Source organism: Ahaetulla prasina, chromosome 3 (genome assembly GCF_028640845.1).
Source record: "Ahaetulla prasina isolate Xishuangbanna chromosome 3, ASM2864084v1, whole genome shotgun sequence".
Lineage (NCBI taxonomy): Eukaryota > Metazoa > Chordata > Lepidosauria > Squamata > Colubridae > Ahaetulla > Ahaetulla prasina.
In genome coordinates this window covers 767253-786692 of record NC_080541.1, presented here as the reverse complement: position 1 = coordinate 786692, position 19440 = coordinate 767253, and the positions used below count along the sequence as shown (strand labels likewise).

The 19440-nt window shown below is 49.3% G+C and overlaps 1 protein-coding gene across 1 annotated transcript; it reads right to left on the bottom strand.

The window, feature by feature from the left end:
* Positions 1–7972: 7972 nt before the first annotated feature.
* SPATC1 (spermatogenesis and centriole associated 1) lies at positions 7973–9476 on the bottom strand. The gene is made up of 3 exons (XM_058174745.1): positions 9401–9476; positions 8795–8934; positions 7973–8302 (listed from the first exon to the last, which is right to left on the bottom strand). The coding sequence occupies exons 1-3, from the start codon at positions 9474–9476 to the stop codon at positions 7973–7975; spliced, it is 546 nt and encodes a 181-aa protein (XP_058030728.1).
* Between the last annotated feature and the right edge of the window lie 9964 nt (positions 9477–19440).

Sequence of the window (19440 nt, the reverse complement as noted above, 5' to 3'; positions counted from 1 at the left end):
TGAGACTAAACTGATTCTGAATTTAATAACAGCAGCAAGACTGTTGATTGGACAATACTGGAAGAAAGAAGAGGTACCTACAATAGAAGAATGGATACTGAAAGTCATTAATTTGGCTGAGATGGCTAAAATCTCAGCTTTTTTAAAAGACAATACGCAGGAAAGATATTTAATTGAATGGAAAAAATGGATTGATTATCTACAAAACAGATATCAGATTAAGAAATATCAGATTGCCTTTGAATAATTAGAAAGTTATTTTATGTAATGGGAGGGGTTGGGAGATGAAAAGCTTTGGATGAGGTTAATTGGATTGGAAGGAAAATTTTATTCTATGTTTGGTTTATGTATAACAATACCTTGTGATTGACCTGGGAAGCTGGGGGAAGGAGGGGAAGGGGTTTTCTGGGAGGAGGGGAAAAAGGGGAAAATGTCTTTGTTTTTAAAACTTTTCAATAAAAAAAAAAAAGTTTATTTATTTATTTTATTTTATTTTATTTTATTTTATTTTATTTTATTTTATTTTATTTTATTTTATTTTATTTTATTTTATTTTATTTTATTTTATTTTATTTTATTTTATTTTATTTTATTTTATTTTATTTTATTTTATTTTATTTTATTTTATTTTATTTTATTTTATTTTATTTTATTTTATTTTATTTTATTTTATTTTATTTTATTTTATTTTATTTTATTTTATTTTATTTTATTTTATTTTATTTTATTTTATTTTATTTTATTTTATTTTATTTTATTTTATTTTATTTTATTTTATTTTATTTTATTTTATTTTATTTTATTTTATTTTATTTTATTTTATTTTATTTTATTTTATTTTATTTTATTTTATTTTATTTTATTTTATTTTATTTTATTTTATTTTATTTTATTTTATTTTATTTTATTTTATTTTATTTTATTTTATTTTATTTTATTTTATTTTATTTTATTTTATTTTATTTTATTTTATTTTATTTTATTTTATTTTATTTTATTTTATTTTATTTTATTTTATTTTATTTTATTTTATGAAAAAGTGGATAGGGCTTTTAAGAATCATGTGTTGAGAAGTGCTCTTTATGGTCTGGAAAAATATTCTTATAAATTAGATTACAAGATTCCTATATGGGCGAGCCCTAGACATGCAATAGAGAATATAAATATAGAACAGAAACAGGAAATGATTACTTATAAAGAACTTTTGTATGCTGAAGGAGGTAGATTGCAATTAAAATCATTACAGGTATTAAATGAAGAAGGGAGGAATTATACTTGGTTTCAATATGGGCAAATAAGTGCTAGATGGAAAGAAGATCAAAAAATTGGTATAATGCAAAGGAGGAAAATTTAATAAAGCAAATTAGAAATCAGACCCAGGAGCATATAAAGAGATTGTATAATGTGTTGCTTGAAATAGATTCGGAAAAGGATTTGGTAAAGGACTGTATGATAAAATGGGCACAGAATATTCAGGAACCAATAATGTTGGAAACATGGGAGAAAATCTGGGTTAGAAATGTTAAGTTTACACAAGCACAGAATTTAAGGGAAAATTTTTATAAGATGTTTTATAGATGGCACTTAGATCCCAAAAAATTATCATGTATGTATCCTAATATCCAAGCGAAATGTTGGAGGTGTGATTGTGATGACGCTACATATTTTCATATTTGGTGGACTTGCAAGAAAATTAAGGTCTTTTGGATAAGAATTTGGTGGATTATTCAAAATGTACTGAAGAAGAAGATAAAGTTCCTGCCACAATTTTTCCTTTTGGGAATTATAACGGATTGTACAGGGATTGAGACTAAATTGATTCTGAATTTAATAACAGCAGCAAGACTGTTGATTGGACAATACTGGAAGAAAGAAGAGGTACCTACAATAGAAGAATGGATACTGAAAGTCATTAATTTGGCTGAGATGGCTAAAATCTCAGCTTTTTTAAAAGACAATACGCAGGAAAGATATTTAATTGAATGGAAAAAATGGATTGATTATCTACAAAACAGATATCAGATTAAGAAATATCAGATTGCCTTTGAATAATTAGAAAGTTATTTTATGTAATGGGAGGGTCCTGCAGAAGAGGAAGCAACCAAATAGGACACACAATTCTAGCAAGGAAGAGGCCACGTTGTGAAGTCCGAGGTGCTGTTTTCACCTTTTGCCTCCAGAAGAATTAATCAGAACAGCGGTGGGATTCAACAGGTTCACATTGATTCAGGCGAATCAGTAGCGACAATTTAGCCTGGGTTCCTGAACCAGTAGCAACTTCTGGCTGGCCATGACCCCCCACCTGGTCATCCGGTTGCCGCTCACTTGCCCTGCCTGCCCGGTCACTGCTCCCTTGCCCCTTCCAGCCGCTCGATGCTCGTTCACCTCTTCCAGCCGTTCGACACTCGCTTGCCCCTTCCGGCCACTCAATGCTCGTTTGCCCCTTCTAGCCACTCAATGCTCACCCCACCCATTCTTGCCCTATATATGTTGCCTTCGCCATATGGCCCAGCTAATTTCCTTGCCTGTCGCCTCGTTGACACACGCTCAGCTCAGCTCCCCAAAGGTAAGCAATGCATGCCACCCACTTGCCCTTCACCTTGGGTCAGGGGCTGGGCCGGGTCCCAGGGATGTGCCATTCCTTGAAGCCCCGGAGTCGCCACCTGCCTCAGCCAGGTCGGGGAAGACATGATTCCTTGGCTCCAGCCTTGCCCTGGAGCTTCTGCCCACTCACCTCCCGCTCTTCCTTAAATGCGACACATTGCCTTGTTTCCCCTCCTTCAGAGGCCCTGGCCCTTAATCTCCCCGCTTCCTCCCCCACGACCGCCTCTTTCGTTGTCCCATGGCCACAATCTTACCTTCCTCCCACGGCTGGCTGCCAGGGAAGGCAAGCCAGGGCTGAGCCATCATCACCGCTGGGCTCCCCGCCTGCCCACATCTCCCTTGTCACAAGATGTCTGGAGTCCAGCCACATCGGAAAAAAAATGCGGCAGCTGTAGGCTTCTTATAGTGAAAATTACAACCTCCGGCTCCACTTCTCCAATGCGCTGCTGCCCTGTTCTATGTGCCAGCTGCACAGGTGCACCCCATTGCCTGCTACGCCACTCCATTCGGAGTCGCAGCAGGCAATGGGGTGTTCCTGCGTGGACGGCACATAGAACATGGCGGTGGTGGTGCATTGGAGAAGCAGAGCTGGAGATCGGTAATTTTAGCTGCAAGAAGCCTTCAGCCGCTGCGTCTTTTTTTCAGACTTCTCCTCCCAGCCGCTGCCTCTTTGCTAGCCGGAACCGAGCCGGCAACAGTGGTTGGCTGGAGGCTTCTTGTACTGGAAACTACCGGAGGTCTCAAACGTGCTGAAAGAGCCGCTGCCATCACTGCCCTGTTCTTTGACAGGACAGAAATGGCACTGCTGCAGCTTTTTTGGCGCATTCGAGACCTCTGGTAGTTTTTGGCAGCCTCCAGCCAGCCACCATAGCCACAAAGCGGCTCTCAAACAGGCTCTCAAAGAAAAAAAAAATTCCTACCAGATTCTGTGGGCGTGGCTTGGTAGTGGGGGGTCATGTGACTGAGTGGTCATGGCTGTGAGTTGGCCATGCCCACTCAATCACATGACACCCCCCCACCAGGCCATGCCCACAGAACCGGTAGTGGAAAAATTTAAATACCACCATTGCTCCAGAAGTTGCGAATGCTCCAACCCGAAGTTTTTAAGAAGATGTTGGATTACCATTTGTCTGAAGTGGTGTAGGGTTTCCTGCCTAAGTAAGGGGTTGGACTAGAGGACCTCTAAGGTTCCTTCCAACTCTGTTATTCTATTCTACCCTAAATGGACACAGTGTGTGGAATGTAAAGTGAGAGCTGGACATCTGAATGAAGGATAGCAAATGGGATTTATGGCTGCAATTGAAACCGGGGCTAATGAAGCTCACAAGTAGAATTGGAGGGATTGAAACTTATTCAAAAGGAGCAGGTCAGAAATGGGGGGAGGGGGAAGAGGCCTGATACATGACAGAAGGCCACTCATAGATCGGGACCCAGAAGGTCCAGCAACAGCAGAGCCCAGCTGAGACAGGTGTTAATGGGGGTGTGTGTGTGTGTGTGCTCTTAACTGCCGAGCCAGGCAGACTAAGGAGCTGCTAGACCAGATTCCAGGACTTTGGGGGAGAAAAGAACCTGTAACCATGGAAAAACACCTGAGTCGAGATGGCAGCCCCTAAAGGTTTTCAGTGGTGTGACTGAGTGTCTCATTTTCCAAAGGTTTCGAGAAGAGCCAACGAGAGTCGGGGTCTCTTTTGCCCAGCCTAACCAGCAGAGAAAAGTTGGCTGCAGAGGACAAAGTAGGGTTAATTCTGGCAGGAAAGGAGCACATCTCGTTGGGATTAAAATAGCATTTTTCTTCAATCGTGTCCTATTCACAGGGTCTGCCTGCGTAAAGTCCTTAGAGTTTTCTTGGCAAGATTTCAGAAGTAGTTTGCTCTTGCCTGCTTCTTAGGGCTGAGAGGGAGGGACTGGCTCGGGGTCACCCAGCTGGCTTTGAACCCAAAGCAGGACGGGAGCTATGTCCAACTGGTTCTCAAGAGCCAGGTAGTCCTCGACTTACGAGCACAATTGAGACCAAAATTTCCATTGCTAAGCAAGACAATTGTTAAGTGACTCATTTACAATCCCTCTTGCAATGGTTGTTAAGTGGATCATTGCATTTGATCGTTAAGTGAATCTGGCTTCCGGTCGCAAAAGGGGATCCCGTGACCCTGGGACACGGCAACCGTCGTAAATATGAGCCAGTTACCAAGCATCAGAATTTTGATCATGTGACCGTGGGGATATTACAATGGTCATAAGTGTGAAAAACTCACTTTTCTCAGTGCTGTTGTAACTTTGGTCACTAAAGGAATGGTTGTAAGTCAAAGGCCACCTGTAGTATGTCAAGATATTAGAGAAAAGGAAATTGGAGCGAGATTGTACAAACACCCTGGTTTTCAGAGAGGTCAACCTCAACAGTCATGGAGAAGTCCAAGGCAGAGTCCTTCAGATCGAAATCTCAGATGCAGGAGGGTTGTGGACATCCAAAGTGGTTGGCGGAGGCCCCAGTCTTTGCAGGGGGGACCAGAAAGGGATGCCTCAGCTGCCCCTTTGCGCTGGCTTTCCCCACAGAAGAGAGAAGGGCAACTCCGGGTACATAACGGGATGGTTATAGAGCCCCTGGCTACCTGGAAGGAGTCGAAGTCCCAGGACAGGTCGGTGAGAGCCTTGGAAGAGCTGGTGAAGGTCATCCTTAAGCCCTTCTCAGATGGTTTTGCATTCCATTTCTAAGGACTCACAACTTTGCAAGACTAAACCCTCTCCACCCGGCCTTCTTCTCAAACAGAGCGACCGGCTTTTTTTGTTTGTTTACATTTATACCCCGCCCTTCTCCGAAGACTCAGGGCGGCTTACAGTGTATAAGGCAATAGTCTCATTCTATTTGTATATTTACAAAGTCAACTTATTGCCCCCCCCCCAACAATCTGGGTCCTCATTTTACCTACCTTATAAAGGATGGAAGGCTGAGTCAACCTTGGGCCAGGCTTGAACCTGCAGTAATTGCAGGCTACTGTGTTCTAATAACAGGCTTAGTTGACGATGGGAATGCAGCACACGTGGTTTCAGCAAAAGAATTGACAGACTCTCCCAAAAGATCCCAACAGAGGGCGACAGCATGGACACAGAGCTGGCCAAACAGTCAGACCTGGTGAATATATGAGATGGGGGTTCTCCATTCTAGGCATTGCTTCTAGAAAGGCTCAGGTGGCAGAAGTTGGGCACCTCCCATTATAAGGCCTTGGTAAGGCCACACTTGGAATATTGTGCCCAGTTTTAGTCGCTGCAATACAAAAAAGATGTTGAGACTCTAGAAAGAGTGCAGAGAAGAGCAAAAAAGATGATTAGGGGACTGAAGACTAAAACATATGAAGAACGGTTGCAGGAACTGGGCATGGCCAGTCTAGAGAAAAGAAGGACTAGAGAAGACATAATAGCAGTCCACCAGTATTTGAGGGGCTGCCACAAAGAAGAGAGGGGGTCAATTTATACTCCAAAGCACCAGAGGGCAGGACAAGAAACAAAGGATGGAAACTTATCAAAGAGAGAAGCAAGCTAGGAATTTTCTGACAGTGAGAAAAATTAATCAGTGGAATGGCTTCCCTCCAGAAGTTGTGCTACTCCGTCACTGGAGGTTTTTAGGAAGAGACTGGACAGCCATTTGTCTGAAATGATAGAGGGTCTCCTGCTTGAGCAAGGGGTTGGACTAGAAGACCTCCAAGGACCCTTCTAACTTTGATGATCTGTTTATTCCTGTGCTGAATTTGCCCACTGGAATTTTCTTACCAGAATAGCAAACTCTTGGCTACCCCTGTATTTTGTTACAAAGTTTGGGGAAGTCACTGCTCAGTTGGTTACTTCATGGTAGAAATTGCTATCCTGTATTTCAGCCTTCCAAAGGGCGGGCTGGTCCCCTAATTGAGCCATCAGGAACCAGAATGCCCACTCTCCATCAGCCTTTCCCAGGCAATCCCTCCCATCCCCTGTTCTCCCCTTTCTTTCAAAGACTTGGCTGGAGCTCAGATCACGCCTGCTGGGTGACTATTCAGGGTTCCTGCATTTTTTATCTTCCAGAAGTAAAATGAGATGAGGATGTTGATCAGGATTCTGATAATTCTGATGATTGGTCCAAAGATTCTTATGTTGAAATCGCAGAAATGAAATTCAGGCCTTAGCAGGCCTTTGGAGTTGTGGAAACTTTGATAAAGAAGCCACAAGTTTACAGCTGAATGTGTCATGGCCCCACTGCAGCCTGGTTTAGAGGAGGAGGAGGAGGAGTTGGAACTGGGACCATCCAACAGGGATGGCAAGTCTCCCTTGGTATGTTAAGAGCGACCAGGGGCTGAGGACGATGCTGTCCTGGGCCCCTCGGTTATTGGGGGAAGTGGTCCACCAGACAGAGAGCTGCCTGCCTTCACAGACACAGGGGAGGATCGGCTGCTGATAGGTAGCGATTTGCTCCATTCCCAAACACCCCATAGGTGACCAAACACTTTTCGCCCAGAGAAATGATGGCGACTCAAAGCTTTGTGCGTCTGCAAAGGGGATGGTTTAAATCGGAGTGATTAGCTCCATTTCAAAACGTCCCCTTTGCAAGCAGACTAAGCTTCGTCTCCCTCTGGATGAAAAGTGGGCAGCAGAGCCAGGCGGAGGGAGAGGCGATTGCAATGTGCTGCCTGCTTCATCCCATTAGATCTTGGCTTGCTTGCAGCCATGCTAAACAAGTACCCATACGGTGTGTTGGCATCACCTGCCTCCCCCATCTCCCATGCCTCTACCTCTACCTGCTGCTGGTGCCGCTGTGCAAGCCTCCCACGAGCCTCCTGGAGTCAGGCAACCGTGCAGCACATCTGGGTTGTCTGTCTTCTCCCCCCTGCCTCTACCTCCCCGCTCAGACTTTTTGGTATTTGTTCCGCACCAAGGGGCTGGTGGGCTGCGGTTGCTACTTTGTGTATTGCTGTCTCTCTTGCTGGCCATTCCCATCCCCACGGGAAAATTTTTGGGGTAGGGCTTATATTAGGGCCATCCCAAAAAAACAGGCTAGGGCTTGTTTTCAGGGAAACACGGTAAATATGCTCGTTTCAAAATGCATTTGGGGTTCTTCCAATCTTATGGAAGGACCCACCTTTGTTCCATGCTAAATAAATGTGTTACCTAGAGAGAAAACTTGGACTTGGAGGCAGCTCTTTGTTTGTGCCAAGCCACACCTGGTTTCCCTGCTTAACAAGGGGCCCAGACTGGTCCCCTCCCAACAAGGGGGCTCATGGGTTAAATTTAGGCTGGTGGGCAATGGACCCTGCAGGGTTCCCCAAGAGGGCACATGTTGCATTTCGCAGATGGTTTATTGCGCTTGTGGTGGATGCAAGACAGGAAGGGGGCAGAGGCAGGTTGATCACCAGATGAAAAGGGGCTTCCCATCGGCCTGGGACAGCTGTCGGAGGCAGTTGAGCAGGATCAGGCAGTCGGCCACCTTGTCCTGGGGAACCACGCTGACAATCACCTCGTGCAGGTAGTTTGGATCATTGTACAGCTGAGCTTCGGAACCTGCAGCGTCGGGACGTTCACGGAGGATGCCGTAGGTGTTCACAATGTGCTCTGTGAACTGGGGGTGGATGGTGGGGTTGTAGTTCTGTGGCTTCAAGCGGTTCATGATTTCATTGTAGCGGTCCATCATGGCCGACCGCTGTTCTGGGGTCAGGGGGTTGACGGTGTCATTTTCAGCCTGCGGGAGAAAGAGGCACATCTTCAGTTTCCTTCTTCTTCTCTTTCTCATCTTTGGGGCACTCAAGATCGGCTGCCCAGAGCCCACTCTGCCCCTCGGGAGCAGGCAGGAGACCAGGCACTGATGCTGACGGCAGTAACCTCACAGCCATGGAAATCCTGAAATTGTCTGGCACTCAGGTGCTGCTGATCCAAGGAGATCCCAAGGTTCTCTGCAGGGCCAGATCTTCTGGCACTCCTACATTCTTAAGATGCGATCTCCTGGCATCAGCAGGCCGGGCATCAGCTCTACTGCCAGTTTTTGGTGCTCCTTGCCAGTTTCCTGTTTCTGTCCCTCACCCCAACTGAGGTAACCCATGGCTGATCTGGACGGCATATTAATAGCCCAAACCTTTCTCCTCGGCTGTGAGATTTCAGGCCCACCTCATGAGATCAGGGTATTTGCTGTTGCACCATGGAAGGTGGAAGGGCGAAGAACCCACCAACGGCTCACCTGCATTATTTTCTCAGGGATGTTGCCAACGGTGAAGCCGTAGAGGCGGACCCGGTCGGGGAAGATGCTGGAGAGGATCCGTCGGTCCAGCTGGAAGGCCACCTCCCCCACAATACGTTCAAAGGTTGCAGTCTTGGAATCTGAGGAGACCAGAATCCCCAGTCAGCCTGAGAGGCCCTCAGCTACCCTCACCTTCTTCCTGGCCTGGCCAAAGGGCTCTCTCCCACTGGGGATGGGTTGAATTTCTTAACCAGAGTTTAGGGCCAGCTGAGTCCAGATCAACTTTGGGTAGTTCACAATATGTCAGGCCAAGATTTAAAATGCAGTATGCAGGAATCAGTGGGCAAACAATGTGTGTGTGTGTGTTCCTTGTCATCCAGAAACCCTTTCAGAGGGGCTCCTCTGCCGAGGGATCAAGTTGGATCCTAGCGACCAAAGAGTAGTCTCCACTTATGTCCGTAACGCGGCTTGGAACTTCTGTGGTAAACCTTGACGGTCATAAGACGAGACACCCATTTGACCGATCCAATTTTATGACCAGGGTATGGACTCAGAGGCAGCTTAGGAGTTCGTGGCCACTAAGGCAATCGTGGCTGTTCCACTCACCATGGAGGCCACGTGTCAGGCATCTGCCTTGGGGCACTGGCAATGTTATCTGGAGCTGGTCGGGCTCCCTTGCCATGGACAAATAGTTTCCTGCTGGCTCTGGAGTTCTCTGGGGTCAGCCCTCCCCACGGGGTGCCTTTGAGGGCCAGGTAGGATGGGCTTTGTAATGTGGGTTTTGTGGTAGTTGCTCAATCTAACATACATGGGTTTCCTTGTATTTTACATTTGCCTTTTTCAAATGTATCAAATACTGCTGCCAGTCCTGTTTTAGCAAAGAAAGGCCTTAGTTCTTCTTGAAGATTAAGGTTCGTTGCAAGTTAATAGCAATACATTTGTAAAAGGCAAATTTAAAATACAAGAAAACTAATGTTAGTTAGCCAGTGCAATAGTACTACAGAACCCATATTGTAAGTATTACAAAGTCCATCCTGCATAGCCCTCACTGAGTCCTGGAGGGAGCTTAGGGTTAGGCTTCCTGGGGCTCTGATGCGTGGCTGATGGCATGAAGCTCAGGTTGCTGCGTGGGGCGAGAGGGTGACCTGGGCCATGGGTCGGCTTGCATCCAGGTGCCTCTTCATGCCTGGGGGTCCCAGAGCATCTCCTGGTTTTCTGAGGAGCTCCAGGTGATGGAAAGGCATGACTGACACCTGGAACGCTGCCGGAACAAAGCAAAGGGTAGACCTGGCCCAGCTCAGGCCTGAGCCTTCTCTAAATGATAGTGAAGCAGGGTCATTCTGTGTCCAGAGGTAGCCGGTCAGATCCTCCAATCCAAGTCAGTTGAGTTCACAGAGTTGAAATTCAGCTGCCCGAGGATGGTTTGCTGCGTGACCTGAGAATTTCAAACTTTTCGGCTCTGATGACATGTACAAGACCTCGTGAGAGCAGTCTGGGCTAGTGGTTAAGGCACCAGGCTAGAAACGGGGACAATGAGTTCTAGTCTTGCCTTAGCCGTGAAATCCAGCTGGGTGACTTTGGGCCAGTCACTCTGCCTTAGGCCACAATGTCCAGATCAGGTGACAAACCAATTGGTCAACTCCTATTGAAACCAATGGATCAACCCATTCAAAAAAGTGGGCTCTGCACTTGCAGGAAAATGCTGGGAAGAGGAAGAGGGGGGAGGGGGAGGAAGCACGCAGGGTCCTCAGAACTGGGAAGCTTGGCCATCTCTGTCCCTCCAAGTGGAATTGAGCTCTTGCAGGAACTGGCAGGGGGGTTGGCATCTTATTGGGTTAGGAATATTTATTGTTGATGATTATGCTGTAAGCGGCCCAGTCACTTCCTAGTGAGATGGGCGGCAAATAAATTTAATAATAAATAACGTCTTTGCAGGAGGGGAGATTTCTTCTGCCCTGAAGGTCTACCCTTTTTTAAGAGACCCTCCCTGGATCCAGCCCATCTGGACCCGGTTGCAGCATCAAAGCAGCAGCATTAACTGTGGCTCCAGGTTCCCCTGCAGACCTAGGACAAGGGTGGGGGATTCCCTCCCCCGGCCCTCTTTGATCTCTCAGCAGCCTTTAACGCTGTCTCTCGTGGGCTCTTCTGGGCCACTGGGGGCCACTGGCAACAGGGGTATCATGTTGCAGCTCTTTTCACCCCCAGCCAATTCCAGCCAGGGCCAGAACTCTCCCTGACCACCTTTAACATCTCCCAAGGCTGCTGGGTGAGGCAGCTGGTCAGCCTGGGCTGAGACATCAGTTGCTGGGGATGCATCTCCACCCCAGGCTGACCAACTGACCAAAGTCATGGAGCTCCTTTCCCAGTGCCTGGAGGCGGTGAGAGTCTGGATGGCGGACAGCGGCTTGTTTTCTGGGGTCCTGGGGGTTGCCCATCTTTAGCTCTATATGGGGATCACTCCCCAAGTCAGTGTGCCGTTTGGTGGACCTTTTGTGGCTCCTGCTGGAAGAGCAGATAGCAACGGGAGCCAAGGGGGTTTTGGGTATACATTGGGCATATTCCTTGTATGGGGGGCATCACTTGTGGCACCTCGTGTCTCAGCCACCTCCCGTCTAGACTACTGTAACAAAGTCCGCAGGAGCACACGCAGAAGTGGCAAAATGCAGCGGCGTGGGCAGTTTGGGATCTTTCTCATTGCACTCACATAACCCCACTGCTGGATTAGTTGCCCTGGCTCCCAGAATGCAATTTAGGGTGCTGGTTATCAGCTATCAAGCCGTCCAGAATGTGGTCAGATTTCTCGTGAGACCGCCTCTCCCCCCATCACTGTTTCTGCCTGCCCCACCAGTCTTAACAGTCAGGTCCTTTCTATCAAGCAATGCCCTCGTGTTGGGCCTGGGAGTCGGGCCTTCTCAGGGGCAGCACCCGCCTCATGGAGACCTAGGTGGCCTTTCAGAAGACAAGACTTTCCCAGGCATTTAATCACGTGGTTGGGGGAGCTCAGCTGTTCCTCCAATTGTTTTGTTTACAAGGGGGGTTCTTATTTATCCGTGGGGGCCGAGGGCTGTCTGCTGCTGGGAAGAGGGGCTGTGTGCTAGTCACCCCCCGCCCCCTTGCACCCCGAGGCCCTGCCTCCTTACTCTGCCAGCCCAGCTGCGCATCGCCCTCTTCTTCCTCCAGCTGTTAATGAGGGGTGCCCGCCTGGCCCCTTGCCAGGCAGCCTCTGGGCTGGACCTCACTAAAGTTGACCTCGGCAGGAAAGCTGTGCGTGGTCAGCCACCGAGCAAGAACCCCACGAAGGATGGCTCAGGAGGGGTAGCTGTGGGGGCAGGAGCCAAAAGGGTATAGATTTGGGGGGAGGGAAGAGAGGCGGAGGGAAGTTGAAGCAATCCTGTGGTGGGGGTGGGCTGCCAAGTACCCAAATTTTGATCACGTGACCGGTCGCTAATGGAAACCACAACTGTGCTGGTGAACTTACTTCAGCTTTCGTTTGCTTTACAGACCTGTGAAGTAAATGCGAGGATCGGTCACAAAAGTTGCAACTGAGAACGGTTCCTAAAGATGGTGGGCCCTGAACGAAGACCCCCTGCCTTCTGCGGGAGCCCCTCTTAGAATCAATCAATGGGCATGGCTCCAAGTATGGCAAAGGGCCCCGGGGGAATCCTCTGGCCAGGATAAAACCAAGCAAACCCCTTGATGCATCTCTTGAATATTGTTTTCTCTGCCATTCGCCTGGCAACTGGCTCTCTGGCTCATTTGCCATAGATTTTTGTGCCAAAATAAAAACCATAATTTAAAAGACCACCTTTTTTAAAAGGGTGGGGGAGGAGGAAAAGAGGAGGGGTCTCTATGAAGTTCTGGCTGAAAAGAATTTGGTGATTTGGTTTCTGGGGTTCCCTTTTCTTTTGGGGAGTGGGGTGCCTCCACGTGTTTGGGGTACACAAGAAGGGGGAAAGGGATACCAGCTCTGGCTTTTGGGCTGCATTTTCCCATCACCCATTTCAGGTTTTCTCAGAGATGTTGGCTGTGTTCCTTGCATGCTAGAAGGTGCTTTTGGTGGGTCCAAGGGGCACTGCCCCCCAGGGGTTCTCCAGTTCATCTTCCTCAGCCACAGCCCTCGTTCTCCTGGCCTCCTCCTTTGGCTCACCTCTCTGGGAAACCAGCTTGGCTCCTCCTCTGGGAGGAGCAGCTCCCTGACTGATGGCAGCCCCCTATCATTCCTCCCTGGCTGCCTTCTTCCTAGGCTCAGAGAGAGGGGCTGGCCCCAGATCACCACCAGCCTGTGTGTCTAAGGCAGGAGAAGAGCATCCCATCTCCCTCGTTTTAGCCTGGCGCCTTGAACTTCTACCCCAGAAGAGGTCTCCCTAGAGATCTGGTCTGGACCCATAGCTTTGTCCCTTAGACCTAACAGAGGGCTTCAGGCAAAGTCCAGGGGAAGCCCACCCGAAAGCAAAGACGGCTGTCGCTACACACAGGACGCCTGCCATGTTCTCAGGGGAAAAATCTTACCTGGCCAAGCTGAAAGGTGTGCCATGTATTATAACTTACAACAAACCATAAGGAGAGCCCCTCTGGCCCTCGGGATTGCCCCAGGCAGCCTTTGGAAAGCTGACCCATCTGATGGGCACGACTGCATATCAGAAAGACTGATTCCCAGGGTTCGTGGTAGGCAGGGGAGAGGAAAGATGGCCATTTGCCAAAGGGGAATGGTCCAAAAACAGGAAAGGACGTCTAACCTTTCCTAGGACTGGCAGGATATTCCAAATGCTTGGATCTGTGCTGCCCCAGGATGAGGCTGGGCGGATGTCCAGTGACCGAGTCTCGGTCACTCTCAGAGGCCCGAAGTCAACCCGATTGGGGAGGAGGCCTTGAAGGCTCCAGGGGCAGCCCCAGTGGGCTGGCATGGCTGGGCAGAGAGGGAGAGGGGTCTGCAGGTGCACTGAGCTCTACCTGTCCAAAAGTGGCAGGGAACCATTTTTTTGCTTAGTGGGAGAGGCCCAAAGGAGCCCCACATACTTCTGCTCTGGCCTTTTTCCCTGCAGCCCAGAGGGCTGGTCCAGCCTCCACCCCCACCCCCCAGCCTTGAGCAGTTAGGCTGAACCTGGCAGAGGCACACTGGGTACAGTGGGGCTAAGGGGAGCCTGGTCTTCCCTCTCCCTCCACAGACCCTTACCTCTGCCCATGGAAGTGGCTTGTGTGCGGCGATCACTCTTCTCAGTGGGCTCTGGGCTGGCGGCTGGGTTCAGCATGGGGCTGGGTGGGATGGGTCTTGGGCTTATGACTGGGGTGGGTGAAGTGGGCAGTGGGGAGAATTGGATGGGTGATGGGACACAAATGGTGCCAGGAGAGCTAGCTATACCTAATGGGCTAAAGAGGCTGGACTGGCCGCTGAAGAAGAACGGGCTGCCTGAGCTGGTGGTGCTGGCTGGGACCATTGGCCCGTAGAGGCTGGAGACGTAGCTGGCTGGGAACATGGGCCCATAGAGGCTGGATGTATCAGGGGAACTAGCAGGGGGCACAACTCCGAAAGGGCTACAGGCCCCCAGGGAACTGTAGGGACTGGGGATTGTGCCGAGCGAAGCGTCTGGGACCAGTGAGCTGAAGACGCTGGTGCCACTGGAGGCGGATGTGCCAGACATTGGGGTCATTGGGCCACCAGAGATGCTCATTGGGCTTCCTGGCACCAGCGGCCCATAGAGGCTGGACATATCAGGGGATCCTGGAACCAGCGGGAAGAAAGGGCTGCCATCAGGAGTGCCACCCATGCTAACAGAGTTGCTAGGGCTGAATGGACTGCAGGGGTCTAGCTGGGAGAAAGCGCCAGATGCGGAATAGGGAGAAAATTGGCCAGCACTGTAGGGGGCGCGGTAAGGGTCTGCCCCGAGACTGTAGATATCCCCAGGGAAGCGTAAATAGCGGGAGGGGTGTGTCGAGGAGATGCCTGGCATGGGGGGCAGGGGGGGCCTCCCAGGGTCACTTCCCATGGAGAAGAGGTCAGTGGAGAACTGGGAAAAGGGGTCGTTGACAGGGGGTGGAAGCTGCAAACCGCCATAAGAATCCCAGGAGGGGACCATGTAGGAAGGGGGGCAAGGGCCAGAAGGAGGGGACATGGAGGTACTGAGGTAATTGGCCCCTTGGAGAGGCTGGATGGGGCTTGAAGTCTCGATGGGGTGGAAGGGCTGCTGCTGGGTGGGAAGGGGCATTGACACGTCCCCTGCGATAGGGGCCCTGCCAAAGGTGGGCTTAGGGCTGAAGGCGGAGCTGAGCTGGGAGAGCAGCTGGGTGGAGGGCAGGCTGCTGCCGAAGACAGAGGTGAGGTGCGACAGGTTCTGTGTGCTGGGCGCCTCAGGAGTCCCTTGAGGGAAGGAGAATGTTCCTCCTTCCTGGCCAGAAGTGGGCTTCATGTACATGGAGGGCAACTGGGAGGGGTACTGTGTGCTGGGCAGCTCAGGGCTGCCTAGAACAGTGGGGAAGGTGAATATCCTCTGTCTTTGCCTCACAGTGGGCTTCATGTAGATGGAGGACAGCGGGCAGAGATTCTGCGTGCCAGAGAGCTCAGGGCTGCCTGGAATGCTGGGGAAGGTGAATATCCTCCCTCCTTGCCTAGCAATGGGCTTCATGTACATGGAGGGCAGTGGGGATGGGGTCTGCATGCTGGACAGCTTGGAAATGCCTTGAGCACTGAAGTAATTGGCCCCCTGGACAGGCTGAATGGGGCTTGAAGTCTCAATGGGGTGGAAGGGCTGCTGCTGGGTGGGGAGGAGCATTGACACATCCCCTGCAATAGGGGCCCTGCCACAGATGGGCTTAGGGCTGAAGGCGGAGCTGAGCTGGGAGAGCAGCTGGGTGGAGGGCAGGCTGCTGCCAAAGACAGAGGTGAGGTGCGACAGGTTTTGTGTGCTGGGTGCCTCGGGAGTGCCTGAAATGCAAGGAATAGGGAAAGTCCCTCCTCCCTGCCCAGCAGAAGCAGGCTGGGTAGGGCTAAGGAAGGCGGAGGGCAGCTGGGAGATCAGCTGGGTGGACGGCAGGCTGCTGCCGAAGACAGAGGTCAGCTGTGACAGGTTTTGCGTGCTGGGCGCCTCAGGAGTGCCTGGAATGCAAGGGAAGGAAAAGGTCCCCCCTCCCTGCCCAGCAGAAGCAGGCTGGGTAGGGCTAAGGAAGGCGGAGGGCAGCTGGGAGAGCAGCTGGGTGGAGGGCAGGCTGCTGCCGAAGACGGAGGTGAGCTGTGACAGGTTTTGTGTGCTGGGTGCCTCAGGAGTGCCTGGAATGCAAGGGAAGGAAAAGGTCCCCCCTCCCTGCCCAGCAGAAGCGGGCTGTGTAGGGCTAAGGAAGGCGGAGGGCAGCTGGGAGAGCAGCTGGGTGGAGGGCAGGCTGCTGCCGAAGACGGAGGTGAGCTGCGACAGGTTTTGTGTGCTGGGTGCCTCAGGAGTGCCTGGAATGCAAGGGAAGGAAAAGGTCCCCCCTCCCTGCCCAGCAGAAGCGGGCTGGGTAGGGCTGAGGAAGGCGGAGGGCAGCTGGGAGAGCAGCTGGGTGGAGGGCAGGCTGCTGCCAAAGACGGAGGTGAGCTGCGACAGGTTTTGCGTGCTGGGCGCCTCGGGACTGCCTGGAATGCCAGGGATGGAGTATGTCCCCCTTCCTTGCCCAGCAGTGGGCCCAGTGGGGCTGCCGAAGACAGAGGGCAGCTGGGAGAGCTGCTGGATGCTGGGGAGCTCAGCACTACCAATGTTCCAGCTGGGCATCCCTTCATCACAGGGGATGGAGTATGTCCCCCTTCCTTGCCCAGCAGTGGGCCCAGTGGGGCTGCCGAAGACAGAGGGCAGCTGGGAGAGCTGTTGGATGCTGGGGAGCTCAGCACTACCAATGTTCCAGCTGGGCATCCCTTCATCACAGGGGATGGAGTATGTCCCCCTTCCTTGCCCAGCAGTGGGCCCAGTGGGGCTGCCGAAGACAGAGGGCAGCTGGGAGAGCTGTTGGATGCTGGGGAGCTCAGCACTACCAATGTACCATTTGGGCAATGACCCTCCAGCACTGGGGATGGAGTATGTCCCCCTTCCTTGCCCAGCAGTGGGCCCAGTGGGGCTGCCGAAGACAGAGGGCAACTGGGAGAGCTGTTGGATGCTGGGGAGCTCGGAGCTACCAATGTACCATTTGGGCAACGACCCTCCAGCGCTGGGGATGGAGTACGTCCCTCCTCCAGCGCTGGGGATGGAGTACGTCCCCCCTCCAGCACTGGGGATGGAGTATGTCCCCCCTCCAGCACTGGGGATGGAGTATGTCCCCCCTCCAGCGCTGGGGATGGAGTATGTCCCCCCTCCAGCACTGGGGATGGAGAATGTCCCCCTTCCCTGCCGGGCAGCAGGAAGGTTGGGCAGGCTGCCCCCGGGGAAGACAGAGGTGAGCTGGGTGCTGGGAAGGTCAGGCAGACTAGTTGGTGCGAGGAGGGGAATCCCTCCAGGTGTAGATGGCAGGTGTGGGTGCCATGGGATGGGGCACTCAAAGCAGTAGCCCCGTTGGACGATTGAGCTGCCACTGCTCCGCTGAGAAGCACCGCCAACACCTGCAAAATGGAGAGAAAGAGAGAGAGAAGGAGGTGGTAGCATCTAATAGAGGGCAGGAAAGGGCAGCTATCCTCCCCCCCCACGCTTAATCTGGGGCAGCCAAGTTCTCAGTGGGAACACAATTTTTCCTTTATTCATTCAGTAATTGAAGTTACAACTGTGCTGAAAAAAAGAAGTTATGAATGGTCCTTGAAGATACAGCTACTTTAATGCCCCCGTGATCACATGATCAAAATTGAGATCCCCCCCCCCGCACTTAACAACTGCAAGGGTGTGAGAGTGGTTAAGGCACCATACCAGAAACCATACCAGTCCCACCTTTATCATAAAAACTCACTCTCTCACAGAACAGTCCAACTTCACAGTGTTGTTGTCATGGGGGAGGAGAAGCATATGTTTGCTGCCTGGGCATGGAATGAAGCAGCTTGGCTGTGATGAGTTGTCTGCAGCAAGTTGGCCATGGCAAATTGTCACAGACCCCATGTGATGTCCCAGGGCAAGGCACAGATGCAATATAGTCAGCTGATAAACCATCCCTTTATTGCTCCAACTTTCCCCCAAACGCTCCCACATTTATGGCAAATCCCAGAGCAAAGTGATCACACACACACATACACCCCTCCAGCAGCCTCTGGCCATAAGTAGTCCCAACACAATACTGTGAGCACAACGGCTGCAAAGCAAGAAATCCAGCGGGGCAAGGGAACAAGGCAATTAATCCAGGAAGCAAGAAATAAAGCAAGTCCAGGCAACAGCAAACAACACTCCATGAATTCAGCGTTTGTTCCTGACAAATGCCCCTCCCCACAACGTCTCTTTTTTTCGCAAATTTTAAAAAGTTTTTATTCAATATATTAAAATTTCTATTTTTATATAAAATGTGTCGTGTGAGTACAACTAATTTTGAGAAATAATCATAGTAATAACAATATTCATATCATAGACTGATAGAAGCTGATAAGGACCTAGAGGGAACAGTAATTACCCTGAAGATGGAGAAAGCTGAATATTTCCTGAGATTTCAGAATATTGAGGAAGGAAAAGGGGAAGATCTTGCTGATATAATGGCAGAGTTGTTGGTGGATGCCTTGGAGATGAGTAAGCAGGAGTTGCAAACTGGGATGGACAAAATATTCAGAATACATACAAGTTATGCAAGAAGGAATAAACTTCCCAGAGAAGTACATGTGAGATTTCTTAAGAAGGCGACAAGAATGGAAATACTCCAAAGAGAAAGAGAAGAACCACTGAAATACAAGGGGAGAGAAATAATTGTTTTGAAACAGATATCTAGAAGAGTAAGAGATCTAAGGAAACAATACCAATTCTTGACAAGACAACTGATTAAACATGAAACAAATTTCAGATGGCTGATACCTGAGAGAATAGAGAAAAAAGAGAAAATTGAAATGGACATTGAATCAATCAATACTAAATGATAACGAATTTATACAAACAATGGAAAAAGAATTGGATTTCTTCTTTAAAGAGAACAGAAAAGGCTCACTGCAAAATGTATGGGATATTGCTAGAGTGTACTTCTGGGGACTAGCTATAACTTACATAGGAAGGAAAAATAAGAAAAAGAAAAATAAGAAAAATATCACAAAACACTAGAAGAAGAATATAAAAGATTAGAACTAGAACTACAGAAAGAACCACAAAAAATAACTTAAAAAATCAAATGGAACTAATAAAACATAAATTGAATCTGATAGAAAAAGAAGAATTGGCACAAAAAATTAAAAGTGGAAAACAGAGTTTCTTTGAAAATGTGAATAAACCAGGAAGATGCTTGCCATATAAAGTTAAAATAGAGAATGAAAAGAAACTGATACATAGACTGGTAGATGAGAAAGAATTTCTCTATTACTTGTTAAAAAGAAAATAATTCAGGATTTCTATGAAAAGCTGTATAATCAAGAGAAAATCTCAGAAGATAAAAAAAAACAATACTTGGAAAAAACTGAATTACCTAAAGTGCTTGAAACAGCGAAAGCCATGTTAAATGAAAGAATAACAATGATGGAACTAACAGAGACAAAAGAATACTAAAACACCAGGACCAGATGGGCTACCAGAAGAACT

Bases quoted from the DNA above. Each gene is read 5' to 3' on its own strand.
- SPATC1 (XM_058174745.1), bottom strand. From the start codon at position 9,476: ATGGCAAGGGAGCCCGACCAGCTCCAGATAACATTGCCAGTGCCCCAA. The intron at 8,935-9,400 runs GTGAGTGGAACA...TGGTCTCCTCAG, and splicing joins CCTGACACGTGGCCTCCATG to ATTCCAAGACTGCAACCTTT. The intron at 8,303-8,794 runs GTGAGCCGTTGG...TTTCTCCCGCAG, and splicing joins TCCCTGAGAAAATAATGCAG to GCTGAAAATGACACCGTCAA.